Source organism: Danio rerio, chromosome 5 (genome assembly GCF_049306965.1).
Source record: "Danio rerio strain Tuebingen ecotype United States chromosome 5, GRCz12tu, whole genome shotgun sequence".
Classification (NCBI taxonomy): Eukaryota; Metazoa; Chordata; class Actinopteri; order Cypriniformes; family Danionidae; genus Danio; species Danio rerio.
In genome coordinates this window covers 64917947-64936948 of record NC_133180.1, presented here as the reverse complement: position 1 = coordinate 64936948, position 19002 = coordinate 64917947, and the positions used below count along the sequence as shown (strand labels likewise).

The 19002-nt window shown below is 36.4% G+C and overlaps 1 protein-coding gene across 7 annotated transcripts in view; it reads right to left on the bottom strand.

Moving 5' to 3' along the window:
- Positions 1–19002, bottom strand: part of rabep1 (rabaptin, RAB GTPase binding effector protein 1) — a 49845-nt gene that overhangs the window by 5493 nt on the left and 25350 nt on the right. For 5 of the 7 annotated variants that reach the window (XR_012406044.1, XR_012406046.1, XR_012406045.1 and 2 more), the window contains 8 exon segments: positions 18329–18433; positions 18081–18197; positions 15861–15959; positions 14687–14827; positions 11074–11263; positions 6948–7003; positions 1954–2052; positions 277–393 (listed from right to left, as the gene is read on the bottom strand). Coding sequence is in view for 2 of the 7 variants with exons in the window: in NM_001123287.2 (NP_001116759.2) it covers positions 277–393; positions 1954–2052; positions 6948–7003; positions 11074–11263; positions 14687–14827; positions 15861–15959; positions 18081–18197; positions 18329–18433 (924 nt within the window). In the remaining 5 variants the exon portion in view is untranslated. 7 annotated transcript variants of the gene reach the window in all.

The window sequence follows — 19002 nt, the reverse complement described above, 5'->3', positions numbered from 1 at the left end:
TACAGTAGATGAACCACGTTAACTCCAAATAAGCATATTAGAAAAGGTTTAATTGGTCTTTCAAAATGAAATGTAACAACTAAATCATTCACTTATTAATAACTAAATTAACAACTAATTAATAAACATTTTCAAATGTCTATATGCGAGATTGCTTGAAGCCATTTGGCAGAATAACTAAAGAAGTAACGCCAGATCTACTATCCTCTCTCAGGACTGTCTGACAAACCGTGTAGAAATGAAACTGTGGTTTAATTTCTAGTGAAATGCATTTACCTGAAGGGTCTGGGACAGTTTGACGAAATCTCTCTGGACCTGCTCGCTGACGTCCAGCTCTGCCTGAAGTCTCTGTGATTTGTCTTTCTCTTCAAACACCTGAGTCTCCAAAGCACTCTGCAACACACACATGTTTTTACATTCACAGTGACTTGATGTTTGCATCTTCACATGTTTAAACCAAGCGGCAACACCCCACTCTCTCTCATAAAACCAATGTGGAAGTAAATGAAACTGCAATTCATCGAAATTCCGCTAGGACTAACTCCAAAATAGAGCACATTTCTATTAACCCCAATGTTTACGAGGTCAACTTTACAGCAGAAAAATAAAATGTTTAAAACCTGGTACTAAAAACGTTTTGAGTGTTTAAAGCTAATATTACCTTTCATGGCAACTGTGTGAATTTTTTAATAACTCATCCATTTCATAATAAGTCTGTATAATTAAGGGCATGGCTAGGTCTTGCTGCTTGCCATCACTTCACCTCAGCCAATTCCAGCTGATTAGCTACTGAACTCAGCATATATGCCATATTTCTGATTTGTTTTCTGTGGCTTTACAGTCAGTTGCCCACTGGGATTTATTCTTACAATTATCAGATAGTATGGCATGCTCTGTGCACTTAATTATGCTCACAAACCATTCATGTGGCCTCCATTTCTGCAGTGAGAGAAAATCTTATATCATATCTATAAATGTATTTGTTTTATTTAAGATCATTTATTTATCTTATCTTTAATTTTCACTCTCCCAACTAGGGCGTGAGATGTTTCCGCGCATCGCTCCGTTTGCGCACGCATATTGGCATATATTCTTACATTGGAAATAACAAACTTGCACGCAAAAAAGACGCAATATGTGAACGGCCCACTGCTATAGTTAATCCAGTGTGGGTAACTTTGTTTGGTTGCAGCAGTTTTGCGGCGCTGAGAAGCCTTGTTTTTGTCTGCTCGCGCCACTCGCTTAATGTCAGGTGACTCGCGCTCTGCACAGCCTTCAACTGCAGTTCGTGATGTATTGAACAGACACACGTCACTTCATAACTATATTGGCCGTTTTTCGACTGAACAAATAAAGGTTTTTTTGATGTCTTGGTCACACTATGTGGAGAGCCGGAACAAATTGTCGCCAATTGAATAGCCCTAATCTATGGTTTAAACTCACTGGCCATTGCATTAGTTCACCTGTTTAACTGCCCATTGCAAATATCAATTTAACCAATCACATTGCATGATCTCGCGAAAATATGGACCCAAATCTCTGAGCAATGTTTCAAGCATCTTGAAGAATTTATTCCATAACAAACTAAAATTTACCTACAAGCTGTACGTAATATTATATGTGAATAAATTAAGCACTTTACCTTTATTTTATATTCTTTTTATTGTTCTGTACAGCACTTTTATTCAGATTGATTGATTGATTGATTGATTGATTGATTGATTGACTGATTGAGAACATTAAATGTTTTATTTTGGATTTTTTTGTTTAATCCAATACAATACTTTTGCTTGGGTGGACTTTCTAAGAATATTGCTTGTCTGATCAGTCACATGAACAGGAAGCAGTGAGTAGGCTATGAACTTTGCAGTTTTTATAAGAAACAACTTGAAGCTCGGCAGGCAGCAGCGTAGTGCAAAGGCAGAGTGGAGTGGGTCACATGAGGGTTCAGACCTTGCTGCCGAGGGTGTCTTTGAGCTGCTCTTCTAGACTGTTCTTCAGGCGCTGGACACTCTCCAGCATCTGGCTCTTCTCTGCCAAGCTGCTCTCCAGCTGTTGTGAACATCAGCAGATCATTCAACAAGCACAGAAGCAAAACAACAAACGTTCAATCTACTTTAGAGCTACAATTTGTCACTAAAACTGGTTCAGGGATTATTTCACCCCAATATAATATGTGACCATGCAGCAGAAAACCAGTCAAAAGAGTGTTTTTGGAAATTGATGTGTGGTTTATTAGGATAGGGCAATATTTGGCGCAGACACAGCTATTTGAAGGATTACAGAAATATAAATATTGAGGAAAAATAACCTTTAAATTTCAGCAAATTTAGTTCATAGAGATAAAATAATTTGTTTTAATATTATTATCGAAGGAAATGTACAAAATGTCTATATAATATGTAATAGTTTTTGGTATAAAACAAAAATCAATAACTTTGAATTTAAACAATGCAATTATTTTTCAATAATCGATCATTTGGAATTTTTAAGTAAAGTTTATTTATGAACTAATTTCGAGAGGATCACATGCTTATTATTGATCACGGCTGGTCCCGCACAAGCCAACTCATGAGTCACCATAAAGAACCTAAGTTCCATAACACAGTCATCTTCATTCTGAATAATCCCTCCTTCCACCCCTACTCCTCCTCCTTTCCTAGACGGGTAGCATGGAAACCCAGTGATTAGCACTGTTGCCTCACAGCAAGAATGTCACTGGTCCTAGTCCTTACCAAGCCAGTCAACATTTTTATGCTGAGTTTACATGTTCTCCCTGTGCTCGCGTGGGTTTTCCCCGGGTTCCCTGGCTTCCTCACACCATTCAAAAACATGCGAAGTTAATTGACTAATCCAAATTGGCACCATAGACATGCTCCTAAGTAAGTAGTTATCTCTTCATAGCAATCCCTAAATGTTCATTAGCTACAAACAGCAGGGGAGTTCTTGAAATCTACCTGAGCTTACACTGCCCTCTCGCCCTGCAAATGGGAGGGAGCCCCGGGCTCAAAGATCTTATGAGCTCTCTCCTGGGACAGCATGCCAAACACACTTTTTAAGTAAACATTAGCTAAATGTGAACTCTTGAAATACAATGCATTTTTGTATTTTCCTTCCCCAAAAAAGTACTAGAGCAACATAACAGTGGTGTTTTGTGATCCAGGGTCACAGGGTCTTTCTGCTGAAAACCAAAAATGGCATTTTCATCTGAAAAAGCAAAACGACTGATAAATATGAGTCAAAAAAGGCTTGCTGCACCCGTTCAGTGAGTTAATTTGACTCTCCCTCTAGAGGTAATCACTATAGGGTGTTAAGACTGAACTGGACATGAAAATCATTGCACTAGGAAACCCATTTATTTCAATGGCTTGTGCCGCACAAGATGATTTGTTGCTGCACCAACCAATGCACTATAACAGTAAAGCAGACCATGAACTATTTTGCACAGGCGCCATGATAAAAGTTAAAAATAGCTCAATACTCTGCTCTGTGATATTCTGCTCATGTACAAGTAAACTTAGGCCCTAATTATACTGTCAGGTTTTGATACCCAATTCCGATTTGTTGCCTATATCAGTTTTTTTGTCAGTCCGTTTACACATTCTTTTAATTGTAACCCATTTCCGATTCATTCATTTACACTTGCTATACAATTTACGACGTCTCGCATGCGTAAAGGCGGGTTCTACCATCTGCGCCACACTAGCCATGATGGAAAAAAAAATGTCTTGCTTATAGCGCTTCGAAACACGTGAAGTCCGCCTCATATTAATATGATTTTGAGGTGAAGACAGGGGAAAGGGCCGATATCACAGCTTGTGCCTATGGTTTATATATAGTGTCCTCCACCATTCAGAGGAATTTGTGGGCACGAGAGAGATCTCAGGTCTGGTGGGAGCAAATTGTGGCAATTGATCACTTTTCTCCTCCTCCTTTCCTCTCTTGTTGTTTACCGTGTCGGCGTCTTCTCACACGCTCTTCCTTCTACATCATTAAACCGTGGAGAAGGACCACATTGTCGCAAGTTTAATAACGTACAAATCAGAATGCCTCAATAAACCCGATCTGCCCGTTTACATGATAGTCGAATTATAACATATTCAATTTATATCCGATTTATTTTTACACATATGAAGGAGGCCTGAAACCGATCTCTAAATATCCAAATGCATGTGTTTTTGTTCGTGTTGACACGTTCACAGAACAGATCCGATCTGTCACATAGGAGTGAAAAAATCTAAATTAGGTCACATTTGACTGGCAGTGTAAACAAGGCCTTATATATGCATGCATGAACCACACATGCTTACTGTAAAAGCAAAGTTTACTCAACAGACAACACAGAAAAGACATTTCTATTTAGTATACTTGTTCCTGCTGCTTTCGATATGATGAAAATAAAACCTACATAAAATAAATACAAATAAAGTTTGTTTGTGGAGTAAATGGGGGAAAACTAATGCCATATACAGTTGAAACCAGCAGTTTACATACACTGTATAAAAAGGGCACATAACCATTTTAAAAAAGTCATATGGTAATGTGACTAAACTTTTCTCTTTTAGGTAAGTTAGGATTATCACATTGGATTCTGTTATGCCTAATGGCAGAGAAATGAGAGATATAAATTTTGAAAAAATTGTTACAACTTTTTTGAAAGTCAAGTTTACATACAATAAGATTATTATGCCTCTGAAAAAGCTCAGATGATGGTGTCATGGTTTTGGAGATTTCTGACTGGCTAATTGACAACATTTGAGTCAATTGGATGCACAACTGTAGAATGGTATTGAAGAAAAACCTCAAACACACTGCTTCCTTGTGACAATATGAGAAAATCAACAAGCCAGAATCAACAAAAAAGCCAGTTTACAATTTGCTAAATTACACTCTGAAAAATAATTTTTGGAGACATGTCCTGTGGTCTGATGGAACTAAGAATGAGCTGTTTGGCCATAATGACCAGTGTTACATTTAAAGGAAAGCTTAGGAACACCATCCCAACTGTGAAGTATGGGGGGCGGCAGCATCATGTTGTGGGGCTGTTTTGCTGCAGGAGGGACCGGTCCACTTTACAGCATAGATGGCATCAAATAACATTATGTAGAAAAACTGAAGCAACATCTCAAGACATCAGCCAGGAAATTAAAACTTGGCCACAAATGGGTCTTCTAAACAAATCATGACCGTAAGCATACTGCCAAATTAGTTAAAATGTGCTTTAAGAGTGGCCATCACAAAGCCCTTATCTCAATCCTATTAAAATAATTGAAAAAGCTTATGCGAGCAAGACAGCCAACAAATCTGACTGGATGAATGGGCCAAAATTCCTGCAAACTATTGTGAGAAGCTTGTGGAGGGATGCCCAAAACATTTGACCAAAGTTATACAGTTTAAAAGCAAAGCTTAAAGGGTCACGAAACACCAAAACACATGTTTTGAGCTGTTGACAGTCGTATATGTGTCCCACACTGCTAAAAACACTATTAAGACACCTATATTTCAATAAAAAGTGTAAATTGGTTGTTTTTGCGTTATTTCAAGCAAATTCGTACTTCCGGTTTGAAACGAATTTTTGAAGCTGCGTCACGGTCATGACATAATAGCGTGTATTCCTGCGTGCAGACTGGGCGTCTGTGCCAGAGTGAGTCTTATTACGTTTTACAGTGTGATGCATTAATGCATGAGTAAGGCTTGGTTCAAACCAATCAGCGCTCTATTGTGCAACTTCATTAATATTCATTACTATCACCGTGTTTTCAGGACAGAGACGCCACGTTGTGTTGGCAAAACAAGCGTGAAGTGTTGCTTTTATAGTCTGCTGCAGTTAAGTTTCGTTTTCATTTTCTCTCTGTGAAAGCTCAGTCACGTGTGGATTAACAGTGTACGTGACGCGCGACAACAATAACTTACGTGTCTAAGGAGGATTATTGTTTACCTGAGAGCTGTTCTCATCTGCAAACGCTGAGATCCGGATTCGCTTGAAGTATTCTCTTCATAAAGACGCGCCTCTAGTTGCTGGTGATTGTCCTGTCTCTACAGATTTGGTAAGTGAGCGAGCAGCGCTCTTTGTTTATTCAGTTTGTTCGTATCTAACAAGCTATTGCACAGAGTGTAAACACGTTAGCACCACAACCAAACTTTAACCTCGTGTAGGGTTTTTACCGCATTTAGTGACCGGAATAACACGCGCGGCTTTCTGACACTACCTGTCGTGTGCTTCTAAGTTTCTGGGAAATGCTGAGGTTTTTTTTCTCTCATTCGCCGTGCGGTATAAAACATTGCATGAAAAATACACGCTTAGAGCAGCTCCTCGAATCAAATATCTCGTGTGTCGCGAGGGGCATGAATGAATTCCCTGAATGAAAGAGCCAAACTGCAGTTAAAGTCCACCATTTAATAATTTGGCAAATAATTCGACTACAGATGTCCATGTAGGTTAAACACCATCACTTTCTCCTGTATGTGTGTGTGTGTGTGTGTGTGTGTGTGTGTGTGTGTGTGTGTGTGTGTGTGTGTGTGTGTATTTTGACTCTGAAACTCGCGCGTGCCCAAATAGACACTCCCACACCATCCCACTTTTCTTCCTCCGACACTCCCCCCTAAACAGAGCTGGACACGCCCACTTTTCTGACTTTTTCCAAAGTAGAGGTGTGAAAACACCCTGCTGAAACGAGGGGGTTTCATGGCCCTTTAAAAAATACCAAGGAAATGTATGTAAACTTTTGACTGTCTGGAAATCAATAAAAAAACAACTGTTCTCATTATTCTGGCATTTAGCAAATGTAAATCATTTAGGTAATCCTAACGGACCTAAAATAGTAAACGTTTAGTATGATTTACCATCAGGCAATTTAAAAAAATGGTTATGTTCCTTTTTTAGAGAGTGTGTAAACTTCTGGTTTCAACTGTATACATATGACTTGCATATCTGTGTTCTTTCCTACCTGTTCCTTCTCACTCTTCACTCGTTCCAGTTCCGTCTTTAGGCTGGAAAAAGATGCTACAGGATGGAAGAAAGACAACAACAAAAAGTCACATGCTGTAGTAGTGTTTGGCAGTTTTTTTTTTTTTTACTTTTGATAACAACAATATTTAGCTTTATCTTTATCCTAGGGCTTAGTGGCCACATACGTGGACAGCACATTTTAGCTCTTATGTCTTATATTTTGTTACAGACATAAAGTGTCATCCTGAAACTGTTTTGCAGCATATGAAATGTCCCAAACACTATTTTAACCGTCCAAAAATGGGCAAATAATTTTTTTTTTTACTGACAGTCAAAACACGTTCAAAAAATGTGTGTATGTGTTATTAATGCATTAAAACAGTCAGGAAAAAACTGCTGTATTCAAGGCAGAAATAAAGAGCGTTTCATTTGGTTACACAAAGGTGAATTTATTGTGTTTTATGGAAGTTCAGACCACGAGTCCACATATATGGACATCATTTTTTTCTACAAGTACATCATATCAAAGGATGATACTTAGGTGTTATTCTAATTAGATTTTAATGAGCCCAAATAGCAAAGAGAAAATAAAAATGCATGTAAAAAATAGCTTGGGCCTCAAGAGGTTAACTTTAGCTAAAAAGCTCATTTGCATTTAGAAGTCATTAGTTAGGGACACTAGTTAACATGATCCAACAATGAACTGCACTTCTACATCATTTAAAAATCTGAAGCTTAATGTCTACATTTACTAAAAATACACAGCTAAATATATATTTTTATATAACATTAGTTAATGCACAATGGACTAACATGAACAAGCAATGAGCAGCTGTATTTTATTAAGGTTAATAATGTTAGATTGTGTTAGTTAAGCTAGCTAGTGAACAGCAGAGTGATTTTAACTAACATTCTACCTCATGTCCTTGACTTTACTACATACAGTATAGGGGAATTACTAACTTACGTGACACGGGTTTAACCGAGCATTTTTTAAAAAAAAAAGTATTTTAAAAAAAGACTGGTTGCAATAGCAAACTAGTCGTGTTGTGCAGTAGGATGCCAAAATCGAAAGTCCTAAAACTTAAATTTTACCGTACACCACACTGCTTTTAATGCCAACAGCAGACGTTTTTGCTTAACAGCCATCAGAAGAGCTGAATAAAGTGACGACCTAATTAAAAATGCTTGACTCTGCAGTTCTCAATTCATATGAGGCAAGTTCACACTATGCTGAGTCATACACATTACACGATTTTTGATCGCAGCAATGATTTCAGCAATAATAGTTAAATATGGTTAATTAAACTATAATTGTGTGTGTACACATACATATCGCGTGTATCGTGTGTGTATACACACACACACACACACACACACACACACACACACACACACATATATATATATATATATATATATATATATATATATATATATATATATATATATATATATATATATATATATATATATATATATATATATATATATATACACACACGATTTAGATCGAGTCTAAAACCACATGATCGGGCCTGATTTCTGATCATGTGATCGGATCTGGATATCCCTAATAAATTTTGCTTGGATGTTTTGGAGACACGACGGTGTATTTGTTTAAATATAAATACATTTTTAAACGCTGCTGTCAACTTTACCCATAAAAAGCTTCAATGCGGGGAAAAAAAGAAAGGAACTCGACATCAGTTTCAAAGCAGCTTCAAAACACTGACGCAATGAAGTATGCAGACAATATTTCGAATGAATAATGTGGAGTGACATTTCCATTATATAATGCATATTTGCAGCAGCATGAGCGCATCACATTTCATTTCTCTGGCTTGAACCCAGTCACGTGATGTTATTTCATTAGCATTAGTACAGTACGCATCTAAATGAAGCAGTACGTAGCGAAGTGGATGTGATGAGAAACAGTGCTGATGCATGGGTTTAGCGAGTGTGTTAGGATGACATCTGTGGTGCCACTACAGACATACACGACCTACACAAACACACACTCAGGCAGAGGTTCGTACCTTCCAGGATGTCTGAATACAAGGGCACCAATTCAGGGAGAAGAAGCGGAGGAGAAAAACACAGTATTGGAATTGAAACACGAGAAGGAGATATACAGATAAATGTGTTGTGCATTCCTCTGGCTCACAGAGTTTAATGATGTGAATCAGTTTTGTTGAAAGCCAGATGAAAGGAGCAATGCTTCAAAAAGAGTAGTTGGATTTGGTTGGATTTTTCCAAACAGCTGAAGACTCGTATTTCAAAGTCTCAGCGAAAGCCAGTGCAAACATTCACTGCAGTCGAGAGAGGCTTTTAATCATTAAAGTTAAAGGGGGGTGGGATGGACAATCTTATATCATATTTTCATTTAATGTTAATGTGATTTTTAAAGATTTGTTATAAATTTTTTGGATTAAAATTCAATTGAGAAGGGTTATTATGATTTTAAAATATTAACTTTATAAACGTATTATTGTTTACTGCTAACTAATGTAATAAATTAATGTTTTCTAAGAAGAATTAGAAATTTTATACAGTAATATTATACAATTATTAACCCTCCTGCAGTTGTATTTTAAAAATATTTCCCAAGTGAACAAAAGCAAGAAACGTTTCATAGTACTATTTATTTTTTAGCTAGATTTTTTCCTGCAGAATTTCTTATTTCTATTAGTTTGGCTGTAAAAAGTAAAATAAAATAAAAATAAAACAAAATGAACAAATAAATAAAATGTTAAATTTAAAAACTGCTAAGGTCAATATTACAAGTTTTTTTTTTTTTTTTTGATTGGCTACAGAATAAACCACTATTGTTCAATGCCTCATTATCTTAACTTGACTAATTCACCTATTGAGGCCTTCAAATTGAAAAATGCGAATACTAGTATCTTGCAAAAATATAAGTAGTAAAATTATTTTTATTCTAAAACTATGGCTTAAAAAATGTGTTGAATGTATGATGTGTAAACATCTTTCCGTTAAATAGCACATTTGGAAATATTTGAAAAAGAATTCAAATATCACAAAAGTGGTAATAATATCATCTTCAACTGTATGCAGCAATTAGAAGCAAATGAATATATTGCTGTATGCAGCAATATGCAGCAAACTGAACAATTAGATTATTTAAAATCTATAAATAAGTCCCAAGTCAGTGCAAGAATGAATATATATTCATTAGTTATATAATTATATAATTAGGTAGAATAAATTATTATATAATTAGGTAGAATAAATATAAGCACACTGGATGGATGGATGGATGGATGGATGGATGGATGGATGGATTGATGGATGGATGGATTGATGGATTGATGGATTGATGGATAGATGGATAGATGGATAGATGGATAGATGGATGGATAGATAGATAGATAGATAGATAGATAGATAGATAGATAGATAGATAGATAGATAGAATAGATAGATAGATAGAATAGATAGGATAGATAGATAGGATAGATAGATAGATAGATAGATAGATAGATAGATAGATAGATAGATAGATAGATAGATAGATAGATAGATAGATAGATAGATAGATAGATAGATAGATAGATAGATAGATAGATAGATAGGATAGATAGATAGATATATGTTTGTGTGCCAAATCAGCAAAAACACCACTCAAATGTTGAAATATTATTATAAGCTTATTGTAAACAGGGCTAAAATCATTTTAGGTCATTTTTAACCAAAACAAAAAGTTATGGGCTGCCTGTTTAAAATAGATATTGGCAAGTTTTTTTGTGCAGTCAATAAGAAAAATATCAATCTAAAAACCAGGAGTGGGGGGCAACATGTCCCCATCTCAACCAGTGATTCCCTAAATCTCTCATTCAGTTGATTCGTTTAAGAAGGCTAATTCATTTAGAAATTAAGCAAATGACAGTTTATGAAAGGATCACTGATTCATCGACTCAAATAACTATACATGCCAAAAATACTATGGAAGTTTGGTTACCAAAATTCTTCAAAATATCTTCTTTTGTGTTTAACAGAAGAAAGAATTTCAAACAGAAACAACTTAAGGGTCAAAAACTTGAACTATTGTTGATCTAGATTTCTTTGACTATCCATCTGAATGGAGATGCCAGTCCACTCACCGATCTCTTCTTTACAGCCCTCAATCTCCAGCTGTAGAGTGTCCTCCAGGTTCTCTTTGAGGCACTGCTCCGCCTGGATCTGCTCCTTCAGGAACAGAATTTCAGCCTTCAGCTTCTCCTCTAAATGCTCGGCTGCTGTGCGTGCAGAAACAATGTCCTCCCTGTACTGCAACACCAGCTTCTGAAGTTCCTGGGTGGAAAAACTAAACTTCAAAAATGTGGCCAATCATCAATTCCACACATTTCCAACATTGTGAAGTTCTTACAGTAAATGCACAGCATTGACCTTATTCTGTAATGTGTAAGAGCGCTCGTTTTTGTGATTGTTTTAGAACAGGGATGTCAAACTCAATTCCTGTAGGGCCGCTGCCCTGCACAGTTTAGTTCCAACCCTAAGTAAACACACCTGATCAAACTAATGGAGTACTTCAGGCCTGTTTGAAACCTACAGGTAAGTGTGTTGGAGCAGAGTTGGAACTAAACTGTGCAGGGCTGCGGCCCTCCAGGAATTGAGTTTGACATCCCTGCTTTAGAACTTCTGATTCAGTTGCCTAGGGAAGAAAAGACTAGGGAAAATAAACTGTAGAAAACGGTCAAACTACTTGCTCTACAAATAAGTGTGTTCATAACTATACATAAAAAGAAAATAATTAGAAAATATCAGTTTGCAATATCAATAGCATAATGAGCTGAAAATTAATGGAAGTGAATGAGACCGGAAGTCTCAAGCCAAAAAGTTTCCAATGGCTTCGTCCTCTCATACATCAAGAATTAGGTCAATAAGGGGCCATTTACACAACGTTATCAGTCAAAACCAAGAAGATTTTTGAGTGTTTTGCCTGTTTGTTTACATGACAACAGATTTTTTGTTTTTGTTTTGTTTTTACTGAAAACTCATAATTCTGAAAACCTGTTTTAAAGTGGAAGTTTTACAAAACGGCACAGTTTTTTTGGTCTATGTAAACAACTTTGAAAATGATGTTGCATGTGTTCAGGGGAGCGTTTGCTATCAAGGTGACAGCCAAATACTGTTGTGTATACATATAGTTTTAACAATGTTTTGTAAATGTTGTTTTTAAAAATGCAACAACTTTTCAACTTAGACGTTTGGGTTAAACGTAACCCAAGTTATTAGTGACTGGAGGTCACTAGGGCTGGGCGGTATATCGAGTTCTGGGGAAATATCGATATGATTCCTCAACGTGATGCGGGATTATCCAATATCTTTCATATTGATATGGTTTAAGGCCACAAGTGCGCATTCTGTGTGAGGTAGCACACAAATTCTACTTGCACAAATGAGCACATGCGCAAATTAATGATTCACTCCCGGAGTCATACAAAAGATTTGTTCAAAATGAATAAATTGTTCAAGAACAACCCATCACTGAAGCGACATGAAGGAATATGCAGTGTTCCTTTTATCCATAATTTCTTTCGCAATTGACAGCAGGAACAAACATAGAAGCCTTGTCAAATTGAAAAGCAGCACCTGAGTTCTGTGTTCAAAAGAATTAAAAACGCCAAAATGGAAGGAATTTATACCACATTTCGAAAGTGAAACCACCTCATTTTCACTGATTATAAGTTCAGGATAGGGTTGTGACGATGAGGAAATTTCCCCACCGGTTAATCGACATGTGACAACACCGGTAATACCGGTATCACCATGAGAGTGGGTGTTTCTTCTTTTTCTCTTTTTTTTCTGCTTTTAAATAGCTTATAAATTCAGTGCACAGTAAGACTATTGACCAACACCGCTCTGTGAGTTTACACACTGCATACTGTTGGTCCACAGCTCTGGTGTGGTATGAATTACATGTTTTAAATGACAGCGAGACATGCTACGTTTGGTTTTTATTGTAAAATATACATTAATACCAAGTACACAGTAAAATAATATTTTGAATGGCTTGTCTATTGGCGGCGTATATAGCCATTAAATTTAAATAGGATAAGCGTATTTTCATTAATATTAAAACACATTAACACTGATTTTTTTTTCGTTTACGTATATTTTTATCAAACGAAAAATGCAATGAATTGTTTATTTTGTTTTTCATTTTATTAGAATTTTTATTTAGGAATTTTGTATTTATGGTCATTGATCTATTCGCGACCCACCCATAGTTAAACATAAAGGTGCGTTGAAGGTGCGTGTATAAATTAGTTGTGTTTCCTCTAGATGCTGCCACCTTTGTCAGGCAAAGTTTGCAGATTGCCTCATTAACGTCTTCAGGTTCTCTTTTTGCATTTGGTTTGAACCCAAAATATTGCCAAACAGGTGCTTTTGCATTGCGTTTTGACACTAAATCGTCTGCCATCCTCTTTCTGTAAATTCGACTCCTCTTTTCTCCTCACATGATAATTGAAATATGACACATTGTAGCTATGTTCAGATTTTATTAGAATTTTTATTTAGGAATTTTGTATTCATGGTCATTGATCTATTCGCGACCCACCCATAGTTAAACATAAAGGTGCGTTGAAGGTGCGTGTATAAATTAGTTGTGTTTCCTCTAGATGCTGCCACCTTTGTCAGGCAAAGTTTGCAGATTGCCTCATTAACGTCTTCAGGTTCTCTTTTTGCATTTGGTTTGAACCCAAAATATTGCCAAACAGGTGCTTTTGCATTGCGTTTTGACACTAAATCGTCTGCCATCCTCTTTCTGTAAATTCGACTCCTCTTTTCTCCTCACATGATAATTGAAATATGACACATTGTAGCTATGTTCAGATTTTATTTATAGAGCATGCTCTCATCTTAAGTCAATTATTTATAATTATATTTTTCATTTAATTCAAATAAATATTTAATAAAAAAAAAAAAAAACTTAAAAACAAAAACAAATGTGGGGACGTCACTGTGATGAACGTCAAAAGATATGTCACTGGTGTTGCATCTTAAAACCGGTATCACCGTCCACACCGTCTATCGTGGCAAGCCTACTGTATATGCCTATTGCGTATCCATAATACACTGTGATATAGCCTGGCTCGGTTCTTATTGCTTTCTCACTACAACCGATCCGCTCCAGAGTTTGTTTCAATCGAGCTGAGACCAACTCATTCAGGCGATCTCATACCAATTGTTTTGGCGTGAATCAGAGTGCGATTGCTGGATTCACATATGCCAAATGAACCAAGCTAACTGGTGAAACGCGTCAAGCTCCGAAACAAAAGTCTAGCTGTGACAGCACCCTTAATATTTACATAAAAAATGTCTTAGCAATAATGATATTTTGAATGTCTCTTCCCAAAATTCATGTGTAATGAACTTAAATACAATTCCTAGAATTTAATACTGGAAACATTTAAATGGGTTTCGGAAAATATTGATAAAATGTGCTTCATTTGTCATAGATTTTGTACAAGATTTCAATTTAAAATTTCTAAATAAGGAATTTCTCTTTTTCTTGTTTAGTTTTTTGACAGCAACACAGTACAATTGTTAAATTTAAACACTTTCAAGAACCTATGTTTGTTCTAAGTACCTTTCCAGGCCTTGAACCCATATGTCTGAAATTCAAGTACTTTAGAAGCATGGAAGCCCTGTCAATGGAATTAAATAGGAGCCATTTTAGAGGTATAAACCACACATGCAGTGAAGTACCTGTACAGTGGTCGGCATGTGAAAGTCCTCTTGCTGCTGCAGTGTCATGTGAAGTCTGTGTTTGCCCTGAAGACTTTCATTATCTCTCTGCAGTCTGTTCAGCTCCTCAGACACCTGCTCTCTGGACTGTAGCAGAACAGCCTGGAAACACACACACAAACACACACACACACATACACACACTCAGACCACTTAACCTACAAAACCCACTGCAAGCCACAAATGTTTTCTAAAGCATACATGTAAGTGGAAAACGATCCATTATAAACAAGGATTTTCAACTAAATCTGCCAATGAAAACATGAGTGTGACCATGAGAGATTCACCAAGCATTCTTTAGCTAATAACTAACCGACAGAACCCTTTCCAAGGTGATTTATTCCACTTCAGCATCTTAAATAATGATAATGCACCTTCAGATTTCATCCAGATGTGCCTTAAGTGAGCGCCAGAGATGATGAACTCCACCCAAAACAATACTGACCGCCAAAAAACACTTTCATGCATTAGTACAAGTCACAAAAAACAAACATGTACAACTGAAGCCCATTATTCGAACTCCAGTGAATTTTCTTTTTCAAATGTTTCCCATATGATGCTTAACATAGGAAGGATTTTTTACAGTATTTCATATAATCTTTTTTCGTCTGGAGAAAGTCTTGTTTGGTTTATTTCAGCTAGAGTAAAAGCAGATTTTAATTTTTCTTTTTTAATTTTAAAGTCTATCTCCTCCTAAGCCTTTCAAGCTACATCCTTCTAACTTTCGTCAGACCGTCAAACTGGTCTGACTCTGGTTGCTATATCTTTTCCAACTGATCTGACTTTCGGTTTTCCAAAAAATGACCCAGAAAATTCTGAAAAGTGCCATTGACTTAACATTGGGTCAAACTTTGAGAGCTCATAACTCTTTATCAGACTGTCACACACTCTTAAGAATAACAGGCTTTTCACCATAGCCACCATAAAGTTTGTCCTCAAACTTTAATATGTAGTTAAAACTATTATGTTTAGAAATGTGTTGAAATAAATCTTCTTTCCCGTTTTTATAAAAATATATTTGAGGGTTAATTATTCAGGAAGGCTTCAATAAATCGAGAGGTTTTGTGGCATGAAAAAAACCACATGCTCTGGTTGAAATTAATGAAGCAAAATGAGTGAGTGTTTTTGCTGGTACCATCTGTTCCTGGGTGTTCCTCTTGGCCTGGCTAAAGGCCTGTTGTAGAGCGCTGAAGAGAGACTCCGACTCCTGAACTTTCTGCTTCAGCTCCGAGATCTGTGTGCCAGATTAATGAAAATTAAAGCGTTGTTTCCCTTAGAAGAACGGCAACATTCAGAGCAGTCCGTGCATTCTTCAAATTTAAACAATGGCTTTGTTCTAGCTACCGGTGAGCTGCTTAAGTAGTCACTATTTTTAGAAAACAAACTTTTGATATTTCCAAACTGTAAGCTGCAAAGCCATAGTGCCTTGTACAGTACAATGCTGATACTGTAAGGTCCAAAGAAGTCTCTTATGCTTAAGTAGTGCTATTGAGATGATATTTATTATAAATGAATTATAAATAATAGAATAGTTAATTAACATTGCAAAAAAAGAAAAGAAAGAAAAAAAAGCAATTTTGTTTATTAATTATCTTACATTTCTAATGTCAATATAATTTTATTTTACCTCTTTTAGTACAACCCCAAATAAGAAAAGTTGGGACAGTATGAAAAATGCAAAAAAAAAAAAAAAAGTAGTAATTTCCAAATTTACCTTGACTTGTATTTCATTACAGATAATATAAACACAAAATATTTCAACTTAATTTGTAAGTATAAATCATTTCCTGTCATTCAGATCTGAAACACATTCCAAACAAAAGTTGGGACAGTTTAGGGCTAGTAATCGGGTAAATTGGTTAAATAATGATGTGATTTGAAATGGCTGATGTCAACAGGTGTTTGCAATTATGATTTGGTACAAAAGCAGCGTCCAAAAAAGGTCTAATTTATTAGAAAGAAAGATGGGCTGAAGATCGCCAGTTTGCCAACAAATACATGTGAAAACTATGTTTAAAAACAATATTCTTCAAAGAAAGACGGGAAAACATTTGGATATTTCACCTTCATCAATGCAGAACATAATTAAAATATTTAAGAAATTTCAGTGCATAAAGGATAAAAGGCACAAGCCTAAGCTGAACAACCATGAACGCGGACCTTTCAGGCGGCACTGCATCATAAATCCTCATTCATCTATAAGCAATATCATGACATGGACTCAGGACATCTTAGGCAAATCTTTCTTAAGTACTACAATATGCAGTCCACAAATGCCAGTGAAAACTGAACTGTGCCAAAAGGAAGCCCTATGTTAACGCTGTCCAGAAGCTCCGTCACCTGCTCTGGGCTTGGAAACATCTGGGATGGACCATTACACAGTTGAAACGTATACTGTGGTCAGATGAATCAGTATTTCAGGTATGTTTGGGGAGAAATGGGCACCGTGTGCTACGGACCAAAGAAGAAACAGATCCAGCAAGTCCAGAAGCCAGGGTCTGTCCTTATATAGGGTTGTGTCAGTGCCCTTGACAAAGGTAACTTGCACTTCTGTGATGGCAATAAATATGTTGAAATATGAAATAATGAAATATGTTTATTTAGAAGAAAAATAATAATAAGAAAAAGAAAACAAGAAAAATGATGAGGAACACATTAATCAATGTTTGTTTATACTGCAATGAAATACAAGTCAAAGTAAATTTAAAGGTAACTTTAAAGATGACATTTTTTTGTTGTTTTATTTTTTCATACTCTCGTAAATTTTACTGATTTGAGGTTGTACATCAATTTAACAAAAAATAAAAAAACAACAAAGTGAAATATTAATTAAATCTAAACTGACAGTTTTCTATTTGAGTACATTTTAAAATTAAATTTATTCTTGTGATGTCAATTTTCAGCATCACTGTTCTTAAATCTCACATGATCCTTAGAAATTATTATAATATGTTAATTATGTAATCTATAATATTTTTGGTTCAAAGGACGGTGGGTGAATCCACCCAGGATATTTTAAAGACATATATTTTATTCAATTATATTTATTCAATTTTTTCTAAATCTTATTCTAATTCGTACATTTTAAGAAAAATTATGAGTGCTGTGGGAAAATATGCATCATGCAAAAAGCCAAATTTAAACAAGCAAAAAAAAAAAAAGCATTATTTAAAATGAAGTCGTGATGTGTTAGTATGTTAATTTAACGTTTGGATCCTGCAAGAAATATATTATGAAGACACAGCATTATTGTATCTTTCTCAAAGCATTACTGAACTTTCTGCACTGAGTAGGACGTGATAACATCCAGTTTTGTCAATGCATTTGTGCTTCACTAAAGAGATATGAGTTTCACCTTGGCAGTAGTGTCCTCATTGGCCTGTTTGACCGAATCCTCCAACTCCTGTTTCTCATTCATCGTCCGCTCCAGCTGATCATTCGCCTGCCGCAGGATGGCCTGTAGCTTTTTAACCTATGGCAAAGAAAGGAAAAAAGGAAAGATCACTGTAGAAACATGACCAGAGCCTGTCCTTTTCAATAGTTTCACTACACTTTTGTGTGATTTACTTAAAGACCTGATTTTGAAGCCATAGAAGCACCAACCTGATCTCGTGTCTCGGCCTCTTGTCCCTGGATGACCTGCAGTTGTTTCTCGTAATTAGAGCACATGTCACATCGCCGGCCCAACTTCCTTCCAGCGTTCTTCAGCTGAGGTCAAACCACACCAACACAAACACACATGTTAAATTAGGACTTCAGATATCTCATCTGCGCTGAATATTTCAAACAAGCATATGCTTCACTGTGCATGTGTATTTGAACAAAAATTCAAAACAATAGCATTTTAACAACCCATTCACACGGGGCTTCAGCATCAACGCTTGACAGCGAGCATAGAAGCGTCAGCTAATGAAAGCAGTCAGCAATCGGCTACTGTCTGAGCTGGTGTATTTGCATACAGCGATCTGATTGGCTGACGCTTCCGTCTGCGCTTGAAAAGTTGAGAAAGTCCCAACTTCTGCAGCGAACAACACCACCAAAGAGCATAGAATCACCAAGAGGCGACACTCTAGTGCGATTTGGGAAACAGCCACTAGATGCCACTAGTGTGACGTGGCGGCCATTTTGGAATGAAAATTCAAATAGAACAACAGCATATTATAAGCAGTTTGGAATCACCAAGAGGCGGCACTGAATAGAATGTTCCATTGCAACAGCAGCGCCCAGCAACAGCCCCAGATTCCGCCATTTTGGAGTGAAAGCGATCGGCCGTGCAT